Source organism: Mastigoproctus giganteus, chromosome 14 (genome assembly GCF_048544385.1).
Source record: "Mastigoproctus giganteus isolate SK-2022 chromosome 14, ASM4854438v1, whole genome shotgun sequence".
NCBI classification, from domain to species: Eukaryota; Metazoa; Arthropoda; class Arachnida; order Uropygi; family Thelyphonidae; genus Mastigoproctus; species Mastigoproctus giganteus.
Genome location: NC_143588.1, coordinates 101,473,905 through 101,498,755, shown reverse-complemented (window position 1 = coordinate 101,498,755; position 24,851 = coordinate 101,473,905). Strand labels below are relative to the sequence as shown.

At 37.0% G+C, this 24,851-nt stretch overlaps 1 protein-coding gene across 1 annotated transcript in view; it reads left to right on the top strand.

Annotated features, from left to right (window-relative positions):
* Positions 1–555: 555 nt before the first annotated feature.
* Positions 556–24,851, top strand: part of LOC150075446 (uncharacterized) — a 200,192-nt gene continuing 175,896 nt past the window's right edge. Inside the window, exon 1 of the mRNA XM_090388307.1 lies at positions 556–1,513. Coding sequence (XP_090244433.1) covers positions 1,345–1,513 — 169 coding nt within the window. The 5' untranslated portion in view covers positions 556–1,344. The remainder of the gene's footprint in view (positions 1,514–24,851) is intronic.

Sequence of the window (24,851 nt, the reverse complement as noted above, 5' to 3'; positions counted from 1 at the left end):
AACAATCTTTCTAAAAACACGCTATTTATTATTTATTTTAAATATTAATTTAAGGATTTAAAAAAAAAAAAAAAAAAGGTGCCTGTAAATCTACTTTACATTTCCTTCACTCGTTATAGGTGGAGGAGATGGTAAATCCTCACCAAATCTTGCTCTCCACGACCAGAAAAGAAACGAGGGATTCTCCACAACAGGTTGGGTTATTTCAAAAATCCACTGGAAACGCATATGCAGTACTTCCATCCACTCCAATATTCGTATAAATTTCCTGCAATGGAACAAATATCATCAAAATTTAGCTCTCAGCTTTCTTTGCTGAGGTCGAAGGAGAAATCCAGACACGAAACGTCGTGATTTCCATATTCATCCATTCTCATTGCGTGGCGTAAGGGCCCCCGAAAATCCCCATTTAGCGCCTAAATTTCGTTTCTCGACATTACATAGAATGCCACAGCGGTTTCTTCTCTCTGATATCATAATATCGCTCGTAGGTAAATGCTATCTTATGGGCAACACTTCGCGCCATTGTTGCTATGGTAACGAAATATGTAAAACAAAAAAAAAAAGAAGCAGTGTCGACTTCCTTTACTATATATTGATATCTGTGGAGCTCTTTCACCGAATAGAACCATTGAGGAAACAAGACGGGCTCCGCTTAAAAATACTCCTTTTCGTTGTAGAGGGCGCTCTCAGACAACTCTCCCCCAAGTTTTATGAAGCATTGGTGTCAGCCAGTCCACGTGATTCAGGCTTCACTCTGCTCGCGGGGACGCTGTTGGATTAGAACGCGCCGCGGGCAGCCCAACGAACTCAGCGTACCGCCGTGGAGTGTCGATAGCTGAGTTACCTTGCGTCGAAGCCATGGACTTCGCGTTCCAAACAACCCTGGTGTATTTTTGAAAATTAAAACGCCTCTTTTTTTAAAAGGGGGGAACAGTTTTAAAGGGGTGGAGAAAGCCCTGGATACTGTCGTTAGATGTTAAATCACGAGGTGTCAGCAATCGTGTCCTTTAAGACTCCTAAACTTCTTAAGTAGCACGTGCTGTCGTCGGTGTGTATGTGTGTGTGTGTGCGTATGAACGCGGTGGTGTGGTTTCCACCTTCTTTCTTAGGATCCCCCCCTCTACTCTAAAGAAAGATGAAGCAATTAGACTGGGGCTGAAATGATTGTTTTTTCCTTCCGTTTATCGAGTGGAAAGCAAACACACACACGGTACGTTTCCAATTGCCGGCCCGTGCTGATGACCTCTCAACTTTGACCTTCTTCTTCTTCTTCTTCCCCTTCAGGATTTTTTCTGCGGATTTTATATACCGGTTTTTCTAAACCCCCCCAATTCTAGACCAATGCCACCTCTCCAGCTGGGATCTGGCAATACAGATGTCACCTGTCAAATAGCAGATAGGATAAACAGGAGGTCTTCTAGAGTGCCAAGGGGTGTGTTCCGATCATCACTTTTCGATACTTGTACCCAAGCTGCTTTTATAGTTTTGACTTTCGTCACTGGAGTCTGTGGTAAGTGAAATTTTATGCTTTATTCTGTTTTCAATGAAATTAAAATTTTTTTGTATTAATGGAAGTACATCAAAATCTACACGATCTCAGAATCGCTAAATATTAAAAATTTATTTCAGGAGAAACAATAAATATTTTGACATTTATATTTGAAATTAAATTAATAATTAAAGAGAAAAAAAAAAAACAGTTGAGAGCCGTTGCACTATTGTTGAAAATGACAACAATATTAGTAAGAGACGCGCGTGTTAAAAATGACAACAATTAATTGTTACGCTCGCGGTGAAAGTGACAAAAAAGTAATCATTGTTACGCTCGTGCTGAAAACGACAACAATTTATAATTTTTACGCGCGTGGTGAAAGTGACAAAAAAAAGTAATTGTTACGCTCGTGTTGAAAACGACAACAATTGATAATTGTTACGCTCGTGCTGAAAACGACAACAATTTATAATTTTTACGCGCGCGCTGAAAGTGACAAAAAGTAATCTTTGTTACGCTCGTGGTGAATACAATTGACAATTGTTACGCTCGTGCTGAAAACGACAATTGATAATAGTTACGCGCGTGCTGAAATTGACTTTTGTGACGTTTTATGGTAGATGACAACAATTGATAGTTCTTAGTGGTTAAAATTGATAATTTTGAGACTCTTGGTGCGCTTAATACGATTTAAAAAAGTAAAATAATTAAATTAATGAACTTTTTCTAGAAAATTAATTTTTTTTAACGACACAGACCGCTCTGCTATTACAATACATTTAAATATCAGACATCATAAACTGGCGCATTAAACCCGCGAAATAGTTTATTAAAAAAACTCATAACGAAATATTTTATGCGTTTTGATGATTTTTCATTTTCTTTTGTATTTTAATAATATTTATACTGGTAAATTTTAAGACAAGGTTCAAAATAGCTGATTCATTTATATTTTTTCGTTATACTTCCTGTCGGAATTCTCATTTATCTGCAGTGCATCATTTATCTGGCGGAAAAAAATCAAACCACGCACACACTTTCTCAGAAAATTGGCTCTTCTCTTACTTTACTTAAACTGGTAGCAGGAAATGGTTTAACTTTTCAAATTGAAGTGTTTTCATGCTATTTAATATCCGGATTTTTAGATACGTCATTTAGAGATCGCTGTAATTAAATAACTTCTTATAGACTCCGGATGGCATATTTGCATTCGCGCCAACACGAAATTTGTTCGGGGTTTCTTGACTGATATTTAGTATTCATCACGAACAGTCCATTTGAAAAAGCTTTTAATAGCAAAACATAAAGCGAACCAGGAATAAACTCGAGAAAGAAAAGCATTTATCAAACTCCTTAATGAATCATGATGGTCTAGTGGTTATCGAAGTTATGGCACATTACAAAAAAACAGAAAGAAAGAAAGAATGAAGTTGTTGATGAATAAGCCAGTGAAATTTTCGTTGACAAATGAAAATAGTTCAACTGCCAGATGTGATTAATTACTTTGAAAAACAAATACATTAACCAAACTAAGAAATGGACTTTGTTCGCCATTATCAAGGTCACGCGCACGTTCCACGAGCAGACGATTGCTTGGTACATCTCGAGAGGAAATCGACATCTTACAACAATCGAGTAGTTAAAACAATTGTAGAATTGTGACGAATCGTCTGCTTTCTGTTTGCTTCATCGTCTGCTTTCTGTTTGCTTCATCGTCTGCTTTCTATTCGCCTCATCCTTCTGATTACCAAAATGCGATAAATAATTAATCAATATCGATATTTGAATATTTTCTAAGGCCGATTTTTATTGGTAATAATTCGAAGAGAAGGTGGAGGGGGGAAATAAAAAGCTTCTGATTAAATCTAAGTCTTATGTTTATCCCGAACAAGACAAGTTTGTTAGTTGGAGGAACTTACGTCGATCGAGGATTTAAGATTCTTGTGTAATTAAGTTCTCCTCTTCCTTGTTCCGCTTTCGGAGGAGCCATGTGACCACGAACGCCGTTGACCACGTGAGTGGGAAGCAAAGTGTCGTCGAAGGTCGACAGGGGAATTAAGAGCGTCGGCTGTCGATGCAGGAGTGGATGAGTGGGACTGTTAGAAGCAGCAAAACGACACGAACTGTTCCGTTTCACCTGCGCACAGAATGGCAGTGAGGAGGCCAAAATCTCTCTGCAAGCAGTCGATAATGTTTGTAGAGTTGGAGATGCAATTTCGCATACGTAAAAGCGTAGTGTGTTCTGCTCTCTCTCTCTCTCTCTCTCTCTCTCTCTCTCTGGCTAGCTCATTTCCGAATGTGAAACAAGAGCCTTTATCAATGACCTTAGATTTAGGTTTTGTGTTTTCTTTTGATGAAATCTTTTCGTGCTGCTTTTTTATTTGGAGGAAGAGTGCGTAATTAGATGGAGTGATAGAAGAAGTTCTGGTATCCAATGATTCGTCAAGGCCTTAACGGTTAGGGACAACCGTTTTCACCAATTAGTAAAAGTATAAAATAAAAGCCGTTAATTCTTTAAATATCAGCGTGTAATGGAGTGATTGTGATGCTAAGAGGAAGAAAAATGCAGATCTAACGGATTAAAATAAAATGAGAGAGAGAGAGAGGGGGGGGGGTGAAGGACGTATAGACCAGGAAAGTTAGGAAGATTTATAGGTTGGGATAAATTGGGAGTGATGTGGATTTAGATAATTAGAGAGACACAACGCCTGTATGTGTTGATAGATGGATAGTGAAGTAGGATGATGTGTAGATGGACGTAAGATAAAAATAGACATATATGAAGAGAGAGAAAGATTGAGAGAATGGTAGGAAAAGGATGAAAAAATCCAGTACGCTCTAAATATGGTCCTTGAGACTGTCACAGACATTCTCTCAGGTATGTCAAGCTTTGCTTGCTACCTGAGAGTCTAAAACGCTGATGAAGCTGATGGTTGGGTGACAGACAAGTCAAGTGGACCTAACTTCGGCAAAGTCCAGTGGGTCTGTGACAGCCAAATCCTGTGCTTGGACCTTCACGATGGTGGGACTGTTAGTAACCCTGAGTTCAATCTCCATGTGCGAGTCCTGAAATACAGCACCTATGCATCTAGAACACTCTGGGTGCTAGGAGAGAATCAACGTAAGCAGGGGTCGAGGTGTGGCCTCCGTACTACAAGGAAGGAATGCCGCCTCTCTCACATAACTCACTCTTAAAGGTGGCGGATTAATCCAGAGGTCACATGACGTATAAATGGCAGTGAAAAGTAGGATATAAAATCCATGCGCAATCAATGACAAATAATTGGGATATAATGGGATGAGAAAAGGGCCTAGATCCTCTCATAGGAGACGTGCTAAGAGTACGTTGCCACTTGCAACGTACGTCCAATCGCTAGAGAGTAGAAAGAGTTGGACACACAAAAAACAGCTGGTGGAAACATCGCAACTCAACCATTTGTATCTAGTCACGTTGTTCGCACACACACATGGATTTGTTTTTGGCCACTAACAGAGAGCGCGTAAACATATAAAATCCCAAGAGAGCATAAGTGTGCCCTGGAGCATTGTCTTGATGGAGACCATCCTTCCACAATTCGGGTCTCTTCCTGCGAATTTATTCAAGCGGTCTTGTCAGAACATTCTCTGATCCAGAATTATAAAGATAATGATTGGGCGTGTCATGGAGAGACAGCCTTCAGAATAAGATGGGAATCAACTCCTCAGTAGTATTCTAAGTTTGTTACAGAGCTGTTTCTCCTCCTCACCATTATTACCAACTTTGTATAAATGATCTGTTCACAGGAGGCACACCCACGACTGGAAGAAACCCCCTTCAGTAAATCGACGAACACATTTAATCAAAGCAAACATGTAAAACTCCAAGAGGGCATGAGATGGACTGGATGGAGGATTATTGCATTATCACCGATAGTCCCAATAACTGCACAGAAACATCTAGAGGGGCAAAATTTCTTTAAAAACTGAATCCAACAGCGAAGAGAGCATCTATTAAAGATTACGTACACGTATAGAGACACTCGTGAAGTTAAAAGGGCTTCAATTTTTCTCTCCCCAAGCTACTTTCAGAGTGCAATGATGAGTTAAGTTAGCTCTTCGTCAAGAACATGTTATTGTTGATAGCAGCGCACTGAGAGAGAGAGATAGAGAGAGACTATTCGATTACTTCTCGCAGATGTTAGCTCCAATAAGAGTGTTTGACAGTTCGCTAAGTCGGATCATTTGAAAATACTTCTTACCTTAGCAACATGTTGTCCTGACGACTGTATGGTTCGCTGAATCTTCTTCTCAACCCTTTAAGAAAAAAAAAAAAGCAATCGGAAAGTTGAACTGCTGCAAGGCACAGACATCCGTTGCACCAGAACGCATCTAAACACCGACTGCTACAGAAGACCCCGTAGGTAAAATATCACGTGTTTCCGAATAAAGATTCCATTCTGCATCCGGATGAAGATTCCATTCTGCATCTGTTGTATATGCAGTGAAATTTTCCACTGTGTGGAATGTTTTTTAAATGAATTAACCCATTTTATTTGAAGGTTTAAATGTCTTGGGTTAATCATAAACCAGTTTAGCGTATTTTACAGAAAATTACCATATTTTCCTATTTTTTTTTCTGTGTTTGATTGTTTGTAAATATTTATAACGTATGATGCATCAGAGTTTCTGATTTCAGAGATGCTACGAGAGTTATAATACGCCTGCGCGATTTGTCTCTGCTGTCATGTGATTCTTCGTTTCCTGCTAGTATGAATTTCGAAAAAAAAAAAAAAATCCAAAATTGCTATGTAATTTATTAGGGAGTAATTTTTAATTTTATTAAATAAACTGAAAAATTAAATTTGATTACTTTTCTGAAGGTAATTAGTGATTAGTTTTAATTATTTTAATCAATAATTAGAAATTTACTCAAACACCTTTTTTCTGCTATCTTATTCTACACTGGGTGGAACAAAAGTGATAGATTACGTAATGATGACGTCATCGACTGGATTTTCTAAATAGAAATTTTATTGCGACCATGTTTATAGTAAGGCAGCTGTAGTTTAGACAGTTAGTGGTCAGGCAATTATAGTTTATTAGGCAGTTATATTTTATTAGGTAATTAGTTTTTTAGGCAATTATAGTTTTTTAGGCAATTATAGTTTTCTGGGTAGTTAGTTTTTTAGGCAGTTATAATTTTTTAGGCTATTATAGTTTACTAGGCATATTTTATTAGGCAATTATAGTTTACTTAGTTTTTTAGGCAATTATAGTTATAGGCAGCGGGTAATGAACTATTTACATAAATCTATTCCGAAGAGACATGCATTAATCTGAATACCTTCGAAGAAATTACCGATTTTTTTTTTGTATTCTTTAAGTAATTTTAGATTATTGAAGCTGGAGATCAACTAGTGATATTTTGGGTAATGTTACTTTGGACAAATTTGATGGAAAAGATTGATGAAACTGAAGAAGCTCGACATTTCAAAGGATTTTGATCGTGTCTGGCATAAAGGTCTTCTAAACAAGCTTCCAATTTATGGATTTCCGACTGTTTCTTTGCAATTGGGTATCTAGTTTCTCTTTAACCGCCCACTGCAGGTGTTGGTAAACGGTCTTCTAACGTCTACGCAATGCTGGTATTCTCCAAGTTTCATCACTGTCTCCCACTCTTTTCCTCTTGTATATTAACGAACTTCTTCCGGTGACTGGAAATCCTATCCATCGTTTAGCTGATGATAGCAAACTATATTCCACCTTCCAATCTAAAAAAACCTTTCCCTGCACAAACAGCTTCTACTTCTCGAATATCCACCACCAATTCCTTAAATGCCGATCTACAGGTAATTCTCCTGTTCGGCCAAGAAAACTTAGTTAATTAGTCTTCTCTCATTTCCCCAAAAAAGTCTTCAGCTCTTATGCTCATCTTCGATGATACTCGGATCGCTAGACAAGATCACATATCTCTATTAAGGATTACCCTGACTTCTAATCTCTTTCTCTCTTGGCATAAGCACATCACAAATATTGCTTCCTCTGCATCTAAAAAACTGAGTTTTCTCTTTCGCTCTGGGAATTACTTTTCTTCCAAACGGCTGCTCACTCTACAAACCTCAAATAATCCCTACCATGGAATATTATTGCTATATCTGGGACAGTGCCCCCCATAACCTCTCACAGACTTCTAGAATGTATTCAAAAGAGGTTAATTAATCTATCATCTGTCGCTCTTTCTCTCCCAAACCAGTCCGGACATGGTTTGGCCGATTAAAAAATCTTTTCTAGTTCTTACAGACCTTTAGGCAGCGGTTAATGTATACAAAAGAGGAATACAATAGTTGCCTAATCTTGAACAACTTCGATGATGAAATTACCGATTTTTTCTCCCACGTTCTTCCATGGATCATAATTAAGGCATCTGTGTGATTAGTCCTTCTACCCTTCACCTCCCCAAACTCTGAAGACAGCTTAATCCCCAAGCGTCAAGCAAGATGGTGGCAAAGTGATTTTACAGTTAGGTGACGAAGCTGTTGGAACCGTCCGGAAGTTTGCTAAGATGTTGTGTCTCATCTCGGCTACACATCTATTGTGTAGTTTGGTAGAAATGGGATGAAGTTCCATTCTCTTAAGAGGTCTCCCGCTGTTAAAGAATACTAATGCCCAATCTACTGTGGGCAGGATCGAATACACAATGAAATTCGTTAATTACCATAATGTACTATGCTAATTAGCGTACTTTGCATGAAATCCTCAGCGGCAGGTGTTGACTGGAAGAAGATTAACGTCAGGAAGTTGGTGCTACTTGAGATAAACTGTTAGAAAAACGCTTTTGATGACCCGTATATACCCTCCTACCCACCCGTCATCTACATTTGTTGCAACTGACATTTAGGATTGATGAACTCTTTCTCTCTTTTTTTCAGTCTCTGGCTTCTTTAAAGAACAGATTAGTGTAATGCATGGTGGCAATAAACGCTGCCCTTTTTGAAGGGTGGTTACAGAAGCCCTTTCACGGAATAAACCCACGAAGGAGTACAGAAATATTATTGGCAGCAATTAAATAAAATTTTCGCTAATAAAACCAAGCACCACGTCATTGAAAACGAACGAAATCGATATTAGCAGCCTTTTTCACAAATTTAGGCCTACATTTCTAAACAATACGAAACTGTAAATGGCTTCCAACAATGAAGGAAATTGACATTAGTTGCCTTTTCGACAAATTTAGGCCTAATTTTTAAACAATAAAAAACGCAAACGGCTTACAACAATAAATTAAACTGACATTCCATCTGCCTTTTCCACAAATTTAGGCCTAAATATCCTAAATAATACAATGAACATTCTAAACAGCTACTTACCGTTTTTTTTTTCTATTTAGGTTATCTAATTTTCTCTTTTCTTCTTATCTCATCTTTCTCTCTGCCGAAAATTCTCTTCTAATTTATACTTTTCAGATTTTTCGTATCATTGTGGTTATTCATTTGAGACCTTTTTTTTTTTTTTTTTTTTTAACCGATCGTAATATTATTTCTTCTCCTTCACGAACGCGCCGCATTAAATCTCAAAAACGCGAATTTGGAGCCAAACGTAGATCCCCAATAAATTCGCATTTACACTCAGCGACGCGTAACGGATTTTTTCTGTACTTTTTTTTTTTTTTCCCCCTCTTTTTGTATTGTTCCTCTTTTTCAAAGACGTCATGTGCTCTAACAATAATCTCAGAGGAAACGCAAGCAAGAATCATTGAGGCGTGCAGCGCGAAAGCTGCTACTGGAATCTTTTGGTTTGCCTGTCTGTTAGTCTCCTTCTGCTAAACGGAGTAAGAAATTCCGATTGCGTAAAAACTTAAGTGTGGCGACATCCACCAGATAAGCAGGTGGTTTTGTTAGGCCTTATTTCACTATGAAACAAACGTTTCGAAAATGTTTGGTAACTCACCCTCGATGCCTTTTTCATATTAAAAAAAAATATGACATTTTTCTTTTTCTTTAGATGGTACAGTCTGCGGTTAAAATCGTTAATCGAGTTTCCTCAGGTGTAAAAGAGCGGTATCCGCGCTATATTGACATCTTCAAAAGAATGACAGCAGAAGGCCATGTGCATGGAGAATCTTGATACCTTAATTCACTGATGGCTTACGAATTTCTGAACTTCCATTATTGATCATAGCTCCAACTGGAACTGCTGCGCCGATCGTAAAAGTTACAAGCACAAAGTTGTAGCACACATGCGTAAACTGCCTATTGTTTTTTTTCCATGTCCATCCGTCCGTCCGCAGGTAATAACTCGACTCCCATTGGATGGACTTCCATTAAATTTTAAATATGGCTTTTTTAGAAAGATTTGTCGAGCCGTCCATAATTTTATTAAAATCCAACCAATAGAAATCCGACAATTTTTAATTATTTTTATCAGATATATAATATAGTCTATCTATATACCATAGCTGAAGAACTGGATATTATGCTTGTTGTCATGCACTGATTGGAGGAATAAATAGGCAATATGGCAATATTAGGTTCACTCATAAAAGTCGCTGCTTTTTTCCCCGTATTTTGTTATCAGTTTACTAAATATATGAATCTAACTATTACTATTTTGTTTCCTTTTAGCCTAATCTAAACCTCCACCCCTATAATTTGGATTTTCACTAAGAAAACTCATCGTACCATCTGAAGTAATATCAGATACGCAATTTACCTCCTCTCCTAGAGATGCTGCTCAACCACGAGCTTAGAGCCAGCAGGAGAATGCAGCTTGTGAGAGTAAGATGGTGCCAGTAAGGCGATTATTAATGTACACAGCACCCCACGCGCGAACAATATTTATTGTATTGGTAATGAATAAATATGTGCATAAATATTAAATAAGAGACCTGTGGATGGAAAAGATGAGTGAAAGAGCAATTTTAGCTATCAGTATGCAACGGCTTTTTCCTCCACCCCGGATTAGATCCTGTTGTTAGGAAGACAGAAGCTGCAGATGTGTGAAGATATTACATTCCTTGTAATGGTATATAATCAAGAAACATTTTGGTGTTTAGCTTCTTCCGAAGAATAATCTCTTGCCACGTTCACTTCTTCAATCTTCAAACTTTAATGTATTCTAATAAAATTTTCCTCACAAAAATTGCCTTCAGAAAATGCATAAAATTGCCCGGTAAATAATTCCGGCCCTTGTTAATACAAAGAATTTTTTTTCTTTTGTCAAAATTATTTACCCAAGAAATTAAGATAGATTGAAAGTATAATTTAATTCATATTCATTTCATGGGGCTATTATAAACCGAAGTGCATTTGTCGAACAATTTTTTTCTTCCTCTCCACGTTTCTTAAACACACGATACAAAAAAGAAAGAAAGAAAGAAAAAAATCTTCCTTTAACCAAAGAAACGTGCCGGCATCATCAAAAAACTTCTTGGCAGGATTTCTTAATTCAAGCAATATGCACATAATTTCTGATAGGTGCTTAATTAAAAAATCGATTGGCTGCAATCGTATGCAACTAGATCAGGAACTATGATGATAGTTTGTGTTCTACTTGCGTGTGTCTTGTTGGGGTTTTGAAGAATATATTCTTGAGTTTTCTCTGGTTTTTTTTTAAGATGTAGTACATCAGTCGAGCAAGTACTTTTTTTTGCTTCCAAACTTACGATAATAAATTAAATTCAGCAACTTTTAATTAGTTCGCGCGCAGAAAAAAAAAACAACTTTCCCCAGTCAAAGAAAGCCGCTAATTAGAACGCTAACTTCAGTGTGTCCACAAAACAATTATAAGACGTGAAATGAGTTGATTATTTGATGAGGTGGAATTCCCTAGTTGAAATCTTGAAAGATATGACGCTAAACGAATTCTCCTCTTTAAACAAGTGGACGTAAAATTGGTATTAAACTGTTATAAACATTAGGACGCCATTTTGAGAAGAAGTCCACATCCAGTTCATTTCCATTAAATATACAACACTGAGTTGTCTTGGTCTTGCACTAATTTCAAATAGAATTTGTCAAGAAGCAAATATATGTAAACGAGAACATTGTTGGTAGAAGACGCCATTTTGAACCACTTAATTTCTCAACAAATCAACCATTTTGAGGACAAAACCATCTCCATTAAAGTAGTACAACTCCTAGTTGCCTCGGTATTGCACTACTTTCAAATAGAATTTGCAAAGAAGCAAACAGTTCAGGATTTATACTATTTTAGATTTAAATTAAGAATTTTGTTGATGGAGGACGCCATTTTGAACCACATAATTTCTCAACAAATTCGCCATTTTGAGGAGAAGACCATGTCCAGTAGACTTCCATTAAACGTACAACAACGAGTTGCCTCGGTATTGCACTACTTTAATACAGAATTTGTGAAGAAGCGAATTGTTGATGGAGGACGCCATTTTGAATTTAATTTCTCAACAAATCCGCCATTTTGGAATCTAAAAATTTTTAAACAAAGTCTGCCATTTTGGATTTAGCATTATGTTTGCTTCGATCAATGGGAGCGTAAAAAAAATTCTAAATATGGAAAGAAAATAAATATTTCAGTATTAGTAAGAAAATTAATTTTGAATTTAAAATAATTTTTGAATTAAATACACAGTTCTGAGCTAGTAGAATTTTGATTAAGAATTGCGAGTTTTCCAATAAATAAACTGTGAATGTTAGATATCAAGAATAGAACCGGGTTCGCACTCACTTTGACTTATAATGTTACTTATTTAAATAAATATTATAATTGGCTATTTGTCGAGCTCATAAGAATTGAAAATTTCAACAAAGTCTGCAATTCGTTCGAGTTGTTTGAGAATTTTCCCTTTTACGCAGTATTTCTCAAGGGAGGTCGAAGTTCCTTTGTCGTCCCGAAAGTATCCCCATGGGATCTTTCCACAGAAGGCTGGAACTACTTCGTCACACTGTCAGCCATTGTTAGAGCCACTTCAAGAGGGTTATTGTATTCCTCTGAATGCGTATTTTCACAGTTGTGTGTTTATAAAGCTCCCCCCTTTTAAGACAAAAGAACTCTTTCTCGTATTCAGACGAATTTTTAATTACAAGAAAATCGTTTGGTACCGACGAGTATTCGAAAGTGCAGACGATCAAAGTGTGAAATGGACATCAATCACTTAGCAACGGGCACTTTTGAAATTGACAACTTACTGGCTCGTGCCCCACGTGGGGTGAGTTTCTCATTTTCTCGTCATCTGTATTTGTCATCCAGAAGAGGGAATATACCAGATTGGGGGTAGGGGGAGAAGAGGGAACAGAAATGAGAGGATAAAAGACTTCTATCCAAAAGAAGGGGGTTGTGGATAGCGAATGGATGTAAGATAATTGGATTACTTTTGCGAAATTATGTTTTCCAGGTTCAGACATGCGCAGTAGGGTGTCTGAACCTACTTTTGAAAATCGTAGGTTGGGGAGTTTCCCCAGCGTAGAGGATAGAAAAAGACAATTACTCTTCGATTTTAGGAATCCTCTATTTGTTTTTGTTTTTATTTATCTTCAAGTATGAAGCCTTCAAGATAAAATTAAAAATCTAAAATACATAAAATATAAAATAAAAATTTAAAGTTTTTTTTTTTAAATCTAGGGAGGTTTTTCAGATTTAAGATTATTAACTAGAATATTTCTAAACCACCTAAATCTAAATACGATATTAAAATTATTTAATTCGTCTTGCAGACGACTACATATTTTAAAATAAATTTTCTGTTTATACCCCCAGGACGACCACGAAAGTTTACAAGATAGAGAGAATACAAGAAACAGCACCGTATTTAGCAGTCACGGGCCTGAACCACGGTCACTCGAGGCACGTGTACTTATGTACCCTTGCGCTGACCATTCGGCGTACGCAGTAACAATACGCCATGATCAAGGCCGAGCAGCGTTTCTTCACAATGACTTCAACAGACTTCAAAGATGGTCAGAGAATTGGCAGCTATGCTTGAATGCAGCTAAAGGAAAGGTCTTACGCTTGGGGAATAGCAATTCCCAGAATAACTTATACACTTTGTGGAGTTGCCCTTCAAAGCTTTCTTCAGACGTGGAAAGAGGAAGAAATCACACGGGGCTCAGTCCGCTGAATAAGGGGGATATGGCAGAACCTCGGAACCTATGCCAGTGATCACTGTCTGCAAAATTTTAGTCATATGGGGCCTGGAATTGCCTTGATGGAGAAACCATTTCACACTGGAATATGGCCCTCTTACGAAGACACTTAACAGCCTCACTAAGATGGCACGTTAAAATCTGGTTGTTGTACTAACTGCTTTCCAATCTTTTTTTTATAAATCTCGACTTCGATAGAGTTTTCAATTATACCCTGCTCTAACTGTACAATTAAGAAATATTCAAATAATTTTCCTGTAAATAAGCAGGCGTCCGTATATTTATGGAAGGGCAGTGTATATGCGAACAACTAAAACGTTTAGATGGAAAATGCTTATATTGCCACCTTTATTATAAATTTTTAAAATAAAATTTAAATACACTTATATGAATATTTTAAAGCGCCCTCTGCTTTTTAATTAGATAAATCAACTTCTTAAAAACAGAATCCGTTCATCAAGAGACCAGCTCTTCTTCAGATGAATTTTTCAATCGCAAATTCACGTGGTTTCACTTCACCGCGCATGACTTATTTATGAATTTAAATATTTCAAACAGCGTAACTGCACCACGTCAATATCAATGCAAAACCACATTGGCACAAATCTCCAAAAAAAAAAAAAAAAAAAGAAAAAAAGAAGAAGAAGAGTGGTTTGACCTAAAACAGACTCGAATAAATACATGCGTCTGAAATTCTAAAGACATCAATTCGTCAGTGTCATAGTCGAGAGAACGAATAAACTAGCAAGTTTATCATCTTCGTCTTGTTCGAGTTTGCAAACCCCCGAGAGATGAACTGTTTAATATTTATGAGTACAGTTTTCAAATGGGTGGATATATCCCCAAAAGTAGGAGGGGAAACATCTTGTTGATTCGATTTACAGCTGTGGTAGGCTTTTGTGTTCTATGCTTATGACTTGATAAAGATACGTGCGCGACCTCTAGGGGTAGAAAATGCAAACGATGTCTGACGTTGGATTTTTTCACAAAACTGATGCGATCTCTATTATCAGTTCATACTGGAAAAGCTTCTTGTGGGAAAGATGGGGCGAGTGATGAGGGGTTTAAAATTTGCATTTGCTCACTGAAAAGACTGACTGGAAACTTTCCACCGCAAAGAAAAAAAAAAGAAAGAAAAAGAAGTAGCATCCCATGTGACAGAAAGGCGTACGAGTCAAAAGTGGTTTAAGAATCGATGAAATCGCAAAGGACTGTTAAGGTTACTTGAAATCTATTTTAAGCAAATGCGCAGATTCGTTCTCTTTTCTTCTTTTGACGAAGCACTTCTAAGCAATAACTCTTTTATTTGGAACTCCTCACAAAAGCCTGCGTGTTGTAATAAAACCAGGAAGTTGTTAAGGCGAATAATTCTTAACATTTCTCCAGGTAGACAAATAAAGAAATGCGTTTTCAAGTATATTTTTAAAAAGAAAAAGTGTATAAATAATTTTAAAATTTCATTATTCATAATAATTTATTTATCCCTATTTTGTGTTACAATTGTTGGGAGATAATAAAAGAGTACATTAGAAATAAATTTTTTTCTTAAAATTTTAATTAATTTACAAACGTATTTTATAGAAGATGAGTTTTAAAATCAATGAAAATGTACATAAAATTTACTTGTATAATATACGTCATACACACGTCATGTGCATCAGCGACGCGTCATGTATATACGTCACGCACATCTTAACATGTCGTACGTACGTCATGTACTCATCTTATACACGTCATTTAAATCTTGACGCGTCATACATATACGTCACACACATCTTAATACGTCACACACGTCGTTCACATATTAACTCGTCATATACATACGTCATGTACATATTTACACGTCATAAAACGTCATGTACTAATCCTATTACGTCATGTGCACTACTGGCCTTCATTTTTATTGGCCTTCATTTCCAATTGCAAAGAAATCAGCGAGTTCTCAATTACGTGTTTTAAATAAAAACGTGTATAATTAAATTTTAAATATTTTTATTTATACTAATAGATTATTAGAAAATAAATATATATTTTTTAATTTAAATTAATATTGCAAATGAATTTTAATATAAATTAAATATTAATATTAATTTTAATATAAAAGTTTCTAAATAATAAATAAACCAGGATGATGAGATTATTGGTATTATATACATGATGTACACTTACTGGACAAAAAATTGGAAACCTTTTTGCAATTGGCTTCATCTGATAATTAAAAGTTGTGGCGTGGTATAATCACGAGTTCCTTGGTATCAGGTACGCTTTCCTGGGATCCTTAGACGATGTGGTAACAGGGAAGACAGGTGATCTTTCCGATATTCAGAATGACGTTGTTGGTGGTCGTGGTGGTGCACAAAAATCGACAATATTGTGTGACAGTGGAAAATGATCATGAGGTCAGAGGAGTCTCAATGGAACAAACTGTTCCATCTGTCGTTGTGGAAGTTGGTAGGTTAAATAAATTTAAGGAGGAACTCGACAAACATTTAGAAGGAATACACTTGCTTTCTTTCATCACATGTCACTGCTACTACGACTTGTTCCAGCAATCAACAACTCGCGGGCTAAAAGAAAATTTCCTGCAATCTAGTCTAAACCTCTTCCCTGTAATTTGAGTCGATGGTCTCCAGTTCTGGAAATTTTTACAACATTGAAATTTCCGCCTTCATTAATTTTTCTGGCCTCTTTCAGAGCCTCACAAAGCTCAAACATGTCCCGTCTAAGATACATGGTTGCCAAGCCCACATTTTTTGGCATGGTTCTATACTTACCCAATAAGGTCAGGTCATGGTCGTTTAGTCCCCAATGGAAGAGTGAAATCATGAAGCTATGCAACCAGACTACCTCTTGGTGGAGTACAATGGTAAGGGGTATGTTCTGCTGGTACAGACTGAGTCTGCTCTATTGTATCGGACCAATTTCACCCAGCAGTTTCATTTTTACCTGGATTCAGATGAATTCTTTCAAGACAACAACGCGACTATCCACCATGAAAAATTGCATCTGAATGGTTTGAGGAACATTCCCAAGATATTCAACATCTCCCTGGTTTCAACATCTCCCTATTTCTCCTCATCTGAATCGCAGAGAATGGCTGGGATAAGCTGGAAAGGGAAATTGGGTTTCGCAGTCCTCTTGCGACCACAATATAGCTGCTGACCAATATCCTGATGAAAGAATGGTCTAATCTGGAGCTACACTGCCTCAGACGCTTAGTGGAATGGAACCCAGGACGTGCGTGGGCTGTAATTCAAACAAAAGTAGCCCTTTAGTCCAAAGTTACTAGATTCAGTTTTGACTACTAAGGAGCATAAACCATAAGAAGTTCATAACAGAATGTTGGGAATGTTGGCAAAGAGTCCAAACTTGGCTAAATTTCTGAACAAACTGCTGTTTCGCACTTTTTTGAGCTCGTCAGAAAGGTCACGAATCTTTAACGTAATATAACTCACCCAGACATCAGGAGGATGATAATGGAAACATCAGGGGTAATGTCGCTCCAAAAGTAAGAGTCGTAATTGCTGCTTAAGTAGATTCTTCTGAAGCAACCAAGTGAGATTACCCAACATTGGGCAAATGAAAAATTCAGATGCATTTTTAAGCTTTCTTAATAAAGTCTAATACGAAAGTATTCCCAAACCACTAAACTAATAAGACGCGAGCCTTTCTTTCAGAGCCAGTATTCGTGGATAACAAAACACTCTGTGAGGATATTGTGTATTCCTGGATGAGGGCAAATCTCTGAAGTATCTAACCTGATTAAGGGCAATTTTTAGAGCAATCCCTTGTAGACAACTGTTGATTCCACATTATAATGGGCTGCGTGTTCCTTTTATATTCTTGCTGGTAGGAAACGAAAAGTGATGAAAAGCAGAATTTCTTTAATGGATTTTTCTCCTTTGAATATTGGATTTGGTGTCGATATCGATTGGTTTAGATTGTACCTAAGCGTTGATAATTGGTTGGTTGGTTGGTTCCTTATTTTTAATTGATTTAGTATCCTTTAGAAATCTCTGTAGGGTTTTTCAAAAGAACTTTTCAAAAGCATGCCAGCTGGCGCATTACATGAATATTGCTAATTCCTGATGAAACATGTTTAAACCTGTCACAACATGCTTGAACCGTTTTATTTTATTATTACACTGATATAGCCAAAAATTATAAACTTTATTCAATATCTAGTAGGATCACGTTTTGCTCAAATTACACCGATAAAGGTCATGGCAAGGATTCCAGCAAGTGTCTACAGGAATCCAGCACCAGATTTGACCATTCTTCCATCAGGATATTGCTCAACTGCTGCATTATGGTCGGTAGAGAACTGTAGAGCCATACTGCCCTTTTCAACACATCCCAGACATTCTTAAATAGATTTAGATCTGAAGAATTAGATGGACAGGGTAGGTGTTGGAAATATTGGGAATGTTCATCGAACAGTTTTTGGGAGAAAAAACCATTCTACCCTCCTTGAGACCCAACTAACTCTGCCATGTTGTGAAAAAAGGTCCATAAAAATTCCCAACTTCATCAACGGGACTCCAACTGAGGTCTTTTCCACGCGGTGTGGGGTGGACAGCGATCCTATGAACTCTGCTACCCTCTTTCTCTCATTGTACCCTTTAAAGATGGTTTCTTTCGACACACCAGCCAATAACCCTTTCTGAAAAATCATAAAAATCATCCTCATGATTGCACATCGGGTGGAAAAGACCCGAGTTCGAATCTCGTCGATGACTGGAGGAAGTTTTATGGATCCTTTTCACAACGTGGCCGAGTTAGCCGATCTCAGGCGAGGGTAGCATGGTTTTCTCTCCTAGAAACTCGTGTTTTTCATCCAGCATACGAAAACTCGATCTCAGAACAGACTCAATTTACAACAACAACAACCCCCATGAACAGACTATTCTATGAAGCCCAAGTGACAACTTAGATTTGTGTAGAATACGTTTAATTATCTGCTCTGACCAATTACAAAAGATTTCTAATATTTTGTGGAGTGAATATATATTCGTATAAATTGTCTTTAATACTAAAATAAAAGGAGGGAGGTTGACCATAAAGACACTTTTCTTAACTCTCTGTACACACAGAAAGGCACGAAAATAAAAAGTTCTAAAAATAGATTTAAAAGGAGACAGACAATGAATTGTACACCCAGACATCACACACAATAGGTTGTAGATGTAATGGAGACAAAATTCCTATTTCAATGACGAATGCTGGTAGTCAAATAAACCTAATGGTGTTTGGAAGTGTTTGTTATGGTTGCCATAGCAGTAGTGGGGACAAAAAAAAGGGACCCCATCACATCACATGACGTGGCGTGTAGCCGGCCACCGCATAGGCGAAATTAAAGAGTGTTTTTTAACACCCAGGACGCTAATTACACAGGAAGCCTTACCAACTGGTCTTTGCTCCTATTTCTACACGTAGGAGAGTAGGAGAATGTTTTTTTTTTTAGTTCTACAACTATCATTTAATAATAGAACGCACGTGCATGACAAATATCATTACGTTGTTTGAAAGGTAGGAGAGAACAAGGCTCAGTCGGTTTTAGCACTTTTAAAAGAACAAAAAAGGGTAACGTAGGCGCCCCTCCTGAAGGCTAATCCTACATGATCAGATAAGGCTTTATAATACGTAGCTAATTTCAAAGTTTTTCTATTAAATATATGTACACTTTATACCTAAGACATTCTCCATAATGGAAGATGCTGAGGAGGAGAAAGGAAAAAAAAAAGGCTCCACATTAACCGGAAGGGTCCAATTTAAGGAGCACAGATGTACGCATTGATAAAAGGAGTTTTTCTATTTTCAGCTGGAAAAGAAAGTTGATTTAATTATCAGGGTATGTAATATTCGGGGAATTATGGTTCTTTTAAGGTACCGAATTAACATCAGCGATGTGTAATGAGGTAAGGGGGTCCAATTTCTTGTGTTCTTTCGGCTTTCATTCAAGGTCCCCACCACGTTTTCATTCGCTATTTAAGGGTCGGCTAATTAAGTGAAACTGTGGATGTACTGAGAGAAAAAAAAGAAACAATCTGCTCAGGAGAACGAAAGAAAATTCTTGATTATGTAAAATAAACGGATTGCTTTTGATAAAGATGTTAATTCAGGATTATGGGATTAATTTGAAATTATTAACGTGTAAGGAACATTGCGTGGGGTTTTTAAAATTTTCGTTTGCCACGCAATTTTGTTTTTTTTCTTTTTAATGTTCAGTAATGAAAGAGAAATTTTCGCATGAATATGAGAGAAGATGGAGAGAATTTATGAGAGAAGATAGAGAGGATAAAAATATGGGAAAAAGATCGTAAGAGGTGAAAAGAAAAAATATTTCCAGTAGAGATGTATTCTGTAACGTCACTGGATGTGATTAGCATTCGCATTTTCGTTCATCCTTCGTACAATCTTTTTTTCCATTGGATATGAGAGGATGGAGAGGGAAAAAGATCGTAAGAGGTGAAATGAAAAAATTCTGCCACGTCACTGGATATGATCAGCATCCGTAATTCCATGCATCCTTCTTACAATCTTTGTTTCATTGGATATGAGTAAAGATGAAGAGGATTTTTATGAGAGAAGATGGAGAAGATTTATATAAGAGAAGAGAAGATTTACGTGCGAGAAAATGGAGAGGATTTATATGAGAGAAGATTTATATGGGAGAAGATGGAGAGGATTTATATGAGAAAAGATGTAGAGGATTTCTATGAGAGAAGATGGGAGAGGATTTATATGAGAGAAGATGGAGAAGATTTATATGATAGAAGATGGAGAAGATTTATATGGGAGAAGATGGAGAGGATTTATATGAGAAAAGATGGAGAGGATTTCTATGAGAGAAGATCGGAGAGGATTTATATGAGAGATGGAGAAGATTTATATGATAGAAGATGGAGAAGATTTATATAAGAGAAGAGAAGATTTACGTGAGAGAAAATAGAGAGGATTTATATGAGAGAAGATTTATAGGGGAGAAGATGGAGATGATTTATATGAGAAAAGATGTAGAGGATTTCTATGAGAGAAGATGGGAGAGGATTTATATGAGAGAAAATGGAGAAGATTTATATGATAGAAGATGGAGAAGATTTATATGGGAGAAGATGGAGAGGATTTATATGAGAAAAGATGGGAGAGGATTTCTATGAGAGAAGATGGGAGAGGATTTATATGAGAGATGGAGAAGATTTATATAAGAGAAGAGAAGATTTACGTGAGAGAAAATAGAGAGGATTTATATGAGAGAAGATTTATATGGGAGAAGATGGAGAGGATTTATATGAGAGAAGATGGGAGAGGATTTATATGAGAGAAAATGGAGAAGATTTATATGATAGAAGATGGAGATGTTTATATGGGAGAAGATGGAGAGGATTTATATGAGAAAAGATGTAGAGGATTTCTATGAGAGAAGATGGGAGAGGATTTATATGAGAGAAAACGGAGAAGATTTATATGATAGAAATGGAGAAGATTTATATGGGAGAAGATGGAGAGGATTTATATGAGAAAAGATGGAGAGGATTTCTATGAGAGAAGATGGGAGAGAATTTATATGAGAGAAATGGAGAAGATTTATATGGGAGAAGATGGAGAGGATTTATATGAGAAAAGATGTAGAGGATTTCTATGAGATAAGATGGTAGAGGATTTATATGAGAGAAGATGGAGAAGATTTATATGATAGAAGATGGAGAAGATTTATATGAGAGAAGATTTATATGGGAGAAGATGGAGAGGATTTATATGAGAAAGATGGAGAGGATTTATATGAAGCAGATGCAGAAGATAAAAATATGGGAAAAAGATCATAAGAGATTGAATGAAAAAACTTTTACAGTAGAGATCTACTGTGTGACGTCACTGGATATGATTAGTATTAGTATTTTCGTGCTTCCTTCGTACAATCTTTTATTTCTCCATTGGATACGTTTTAGTGGATATTTCTAACAAAATTAGGATGCTACAATGATATTCCTTTTCCAACAAGATTATTTTCAATTTCTTCATCACTACGTGGCCCCGCTACGAATTACAGACTCCATAATCTCGAAGTTGACTGTTTTATAAAATCCAATCCACCTGTATTTCGTACAAGTGTAATATTTTTAAGTGGATGCCGAAGCAATTTTAAATTCTCTGATGCATAATCACGACTTACCAACGTATTCCATTTCACTTAAACTTTCCTTTATTATTTTTGGCTGGACCCGACCATCTTGTCTTAGATTTTACGTCTGTGAATCCTTATCAAAGGGAGGTGTAATCCCAAAAGGTAACTTGATTTCCAAGGCGTCTGTTATTAGTTTAATGTATTGTACTCCTTATGGCTCCCATAGACTTACTAATGCAAGTTAGGGGGGTTCTCAATGAGATTTATTCAGATGAATTTGGGTTGGGTACCGCACTGACATCAGACGGTTATTTAATATATAGCCCGATGAATTATTAAAAATGAAATTTTATCTACTTCTATATAAACTACGTGACCAAAAGTATCCGGATATACGCAGGCAGTTTCAAAAATGGCTTTTAATTTAAAAAGTACAGCGGGTGCATTATAAGCAGTAGTGGAGGTGACCTACGTATCGATGCAGACAGTGTCTGCCTTCAGTAAGTGTCTATTGTATGGCAAAACCAACAACGGACTTATTTGGTATATTTTCCAATACTCTGATAGGGCAGTTTATGCGAAAACAGAGAGAGAGAGAATTGATAGATAGAAAGGCAGAAACAAAGAGAGTTACAGACAGAGAAAGGTTGATATAAATTAGCGCAGTTGCCGTGCCTGTTGTCGGTGGCTGTTATGACTCGTGCGTACTTAAAAGAGGGAATGTAAAGGTATGAATCATTTGCTATTCTGCACCCGTAGGCTGTGGGCAAGTTAAAATTCAGGAAGAGAACTGGATGTTGACAGATTGATGAACGAGAAATGGTCACTCCCTTACCCCTGTAAGGGCACACACATACAGATGTAGTGCGGCGAATTATATTCGTGTGATTGATAACTAGACTGGGACCAAAACAAAAGGGTTCAAATGGGAAACGTTAATTTGCTACACCCAGAGATTCACATCACACCATAAAATGGTAGATCTCCAGTCCAGGTGAAGAATACATTACTAAAACAGGTCACGTGGTCGAAATTACCATATATAAACCGCGAAGGCTTTCTGTTGTGTTTTTTCTACCCACCACCTTCCTCACCTTCTCTTTTTCCCTTTTATTTTTAGTCTCCATTTAGATAATAAATCTTTCCCTTAATTTTATCTTCCGTTTATTTGATGGTGCAATTTTTTCCCCTCTCTTTATGAGTGTCATTTCTTTCAATTGTGTTCTTACCTTTAAATCATCCCATTTTCTTGGTTTATAAGTGTACTTAAACTAAAGAAAAATCCATTTCTTATTTATCCGCAACACTCCTTACTATCTTGGCCATTGCATCTATATTATCCCCTCAATATCTATTCCAAACACATCTTCTTAATGTGGGAGAGAATATCTTTATAAATCAGACTTAGATCATTCCAGAAAGAGCATTGAGATAAACTTATCCACTTCCCATCATGAAAGGCACTTCCAAGAATCGTTATGGATGCCGTCTTGCCATAATCCGCGGTGTATTGAATCTTAATAATAATAAGGACACGAACTCGAAGTTATAAAGCGACCACACAGATATAAATAATTCTAAAGTCTTTTTAATAGACTTAGAGTGGTCTTAGAGGTACGAGATGAAGAATAAAAGTTAAAATTCATCACTTTTCATTGCCGGTCCTGGATGGAATTTTTGACAACAGACTGGTTTATAACCACTACCCTGAGATGTATGGCAAAGGAGTGGAATGACCTTCAATGTCCTTTAATTTAAACCCATGTGATTTTTATCGCTGGGGTTACCTTAACAACGAAGAGATTAGAGATGGATTTTTCTCTATCGGAGGCATATTCTTTGGAACTTCACACTCCAACTCAATATTAATAAACTTGGAAAACACATTGGCAGTCGGAATCTATTCGGGTCCTAGCGTGGGAGAAAAAGGTACCCCGAATTAAGGGGATGGCCCCTATATAGTTTCAGTATGACAATAAAGGCAGGAGTGAAGAATCTTATTGGCCTGCCCAGAGCCCTCGAATGTAACACCGCGGATAGCTTTGGTATTCTGTTCCACAGTGTGGAAAGCGCTTGTACCTAAGTCCCATCAACCATCGAAATTGAGAAATGTTATCCTCATCTGGATGAAGAGAGATTTAATGGATTTTTCACGCCTTTTTCTCCAAGAAATTATCACTTTTCATCCAAAAAAACAGAAACGGATGATCACCGGTCCAGTAGACCACTCGAAGCAGCAATCCGATACAGTTTAAAGTACTGATAACTGCTGCTGGACCCCTCGTTCCCCTCTAGTCTTTCTAGACAAAGAGAATAAACTCAAATTAAATTGGAGACTCTACCACATCTATGATTTAGTCCTGATCTTTCAACCTCTCATTTTCACACGCTGCAGAGTAAATTATAGACTTTAAGATGTTGAGCAGTCTTCTGACTGTTTACAAGTATCAGACCTTATAAACGAGTTTGTTGAACATCCCCACAACATAAGCAATGTCACACAGGTGAGCCACAGTTCCCTACGCCGAATCATACACCACACAACCTCCCTCAACAATATTCATCTCAGAGATCTTAATTGGGTGCAATAAAAAGACTTCAAGAGACCTAAATGACGAATTTTCCATTACTCCCAACAGTTTCCACCTCTCCAGAGCAGATAAAGGTGTGCCCAGGTACAAATGCAATCCCGGAAACGAAATAAACCACACTCGGATGTCAATTAACTTCATCTCCGTTTCATACGACCGAGAGTTCAAAATATTACTTCCTTTTCAACACCTCCATTATCTTAACCCTCTTCACGTGGCATTCATAAAGAATTTCTAATTGTGCATTCTAATTAAAAGCCCCTGAAACCGAACCCCTAAAAGAGACAACGTGAAAAATTAAATTGGACCTCGAATATTAGTTATGGCCACGCAGAACATTTCAGAGAAGAATATTCCCTTCCTAAATGCTCGGAATTTGTCGACTACCCCTCTAATACCTTTCTGCAATAGCCGTACTTTATTCTTGAACAATAACCACCCCTTGTTAATTAACATTAACTTTGGTAGATGCATGCTTCATGCTCAGGAAGGAAGTGGTTACGTTCTCATTGTGAGCGCATGTCAGCTGTAACGCAGAACAGATG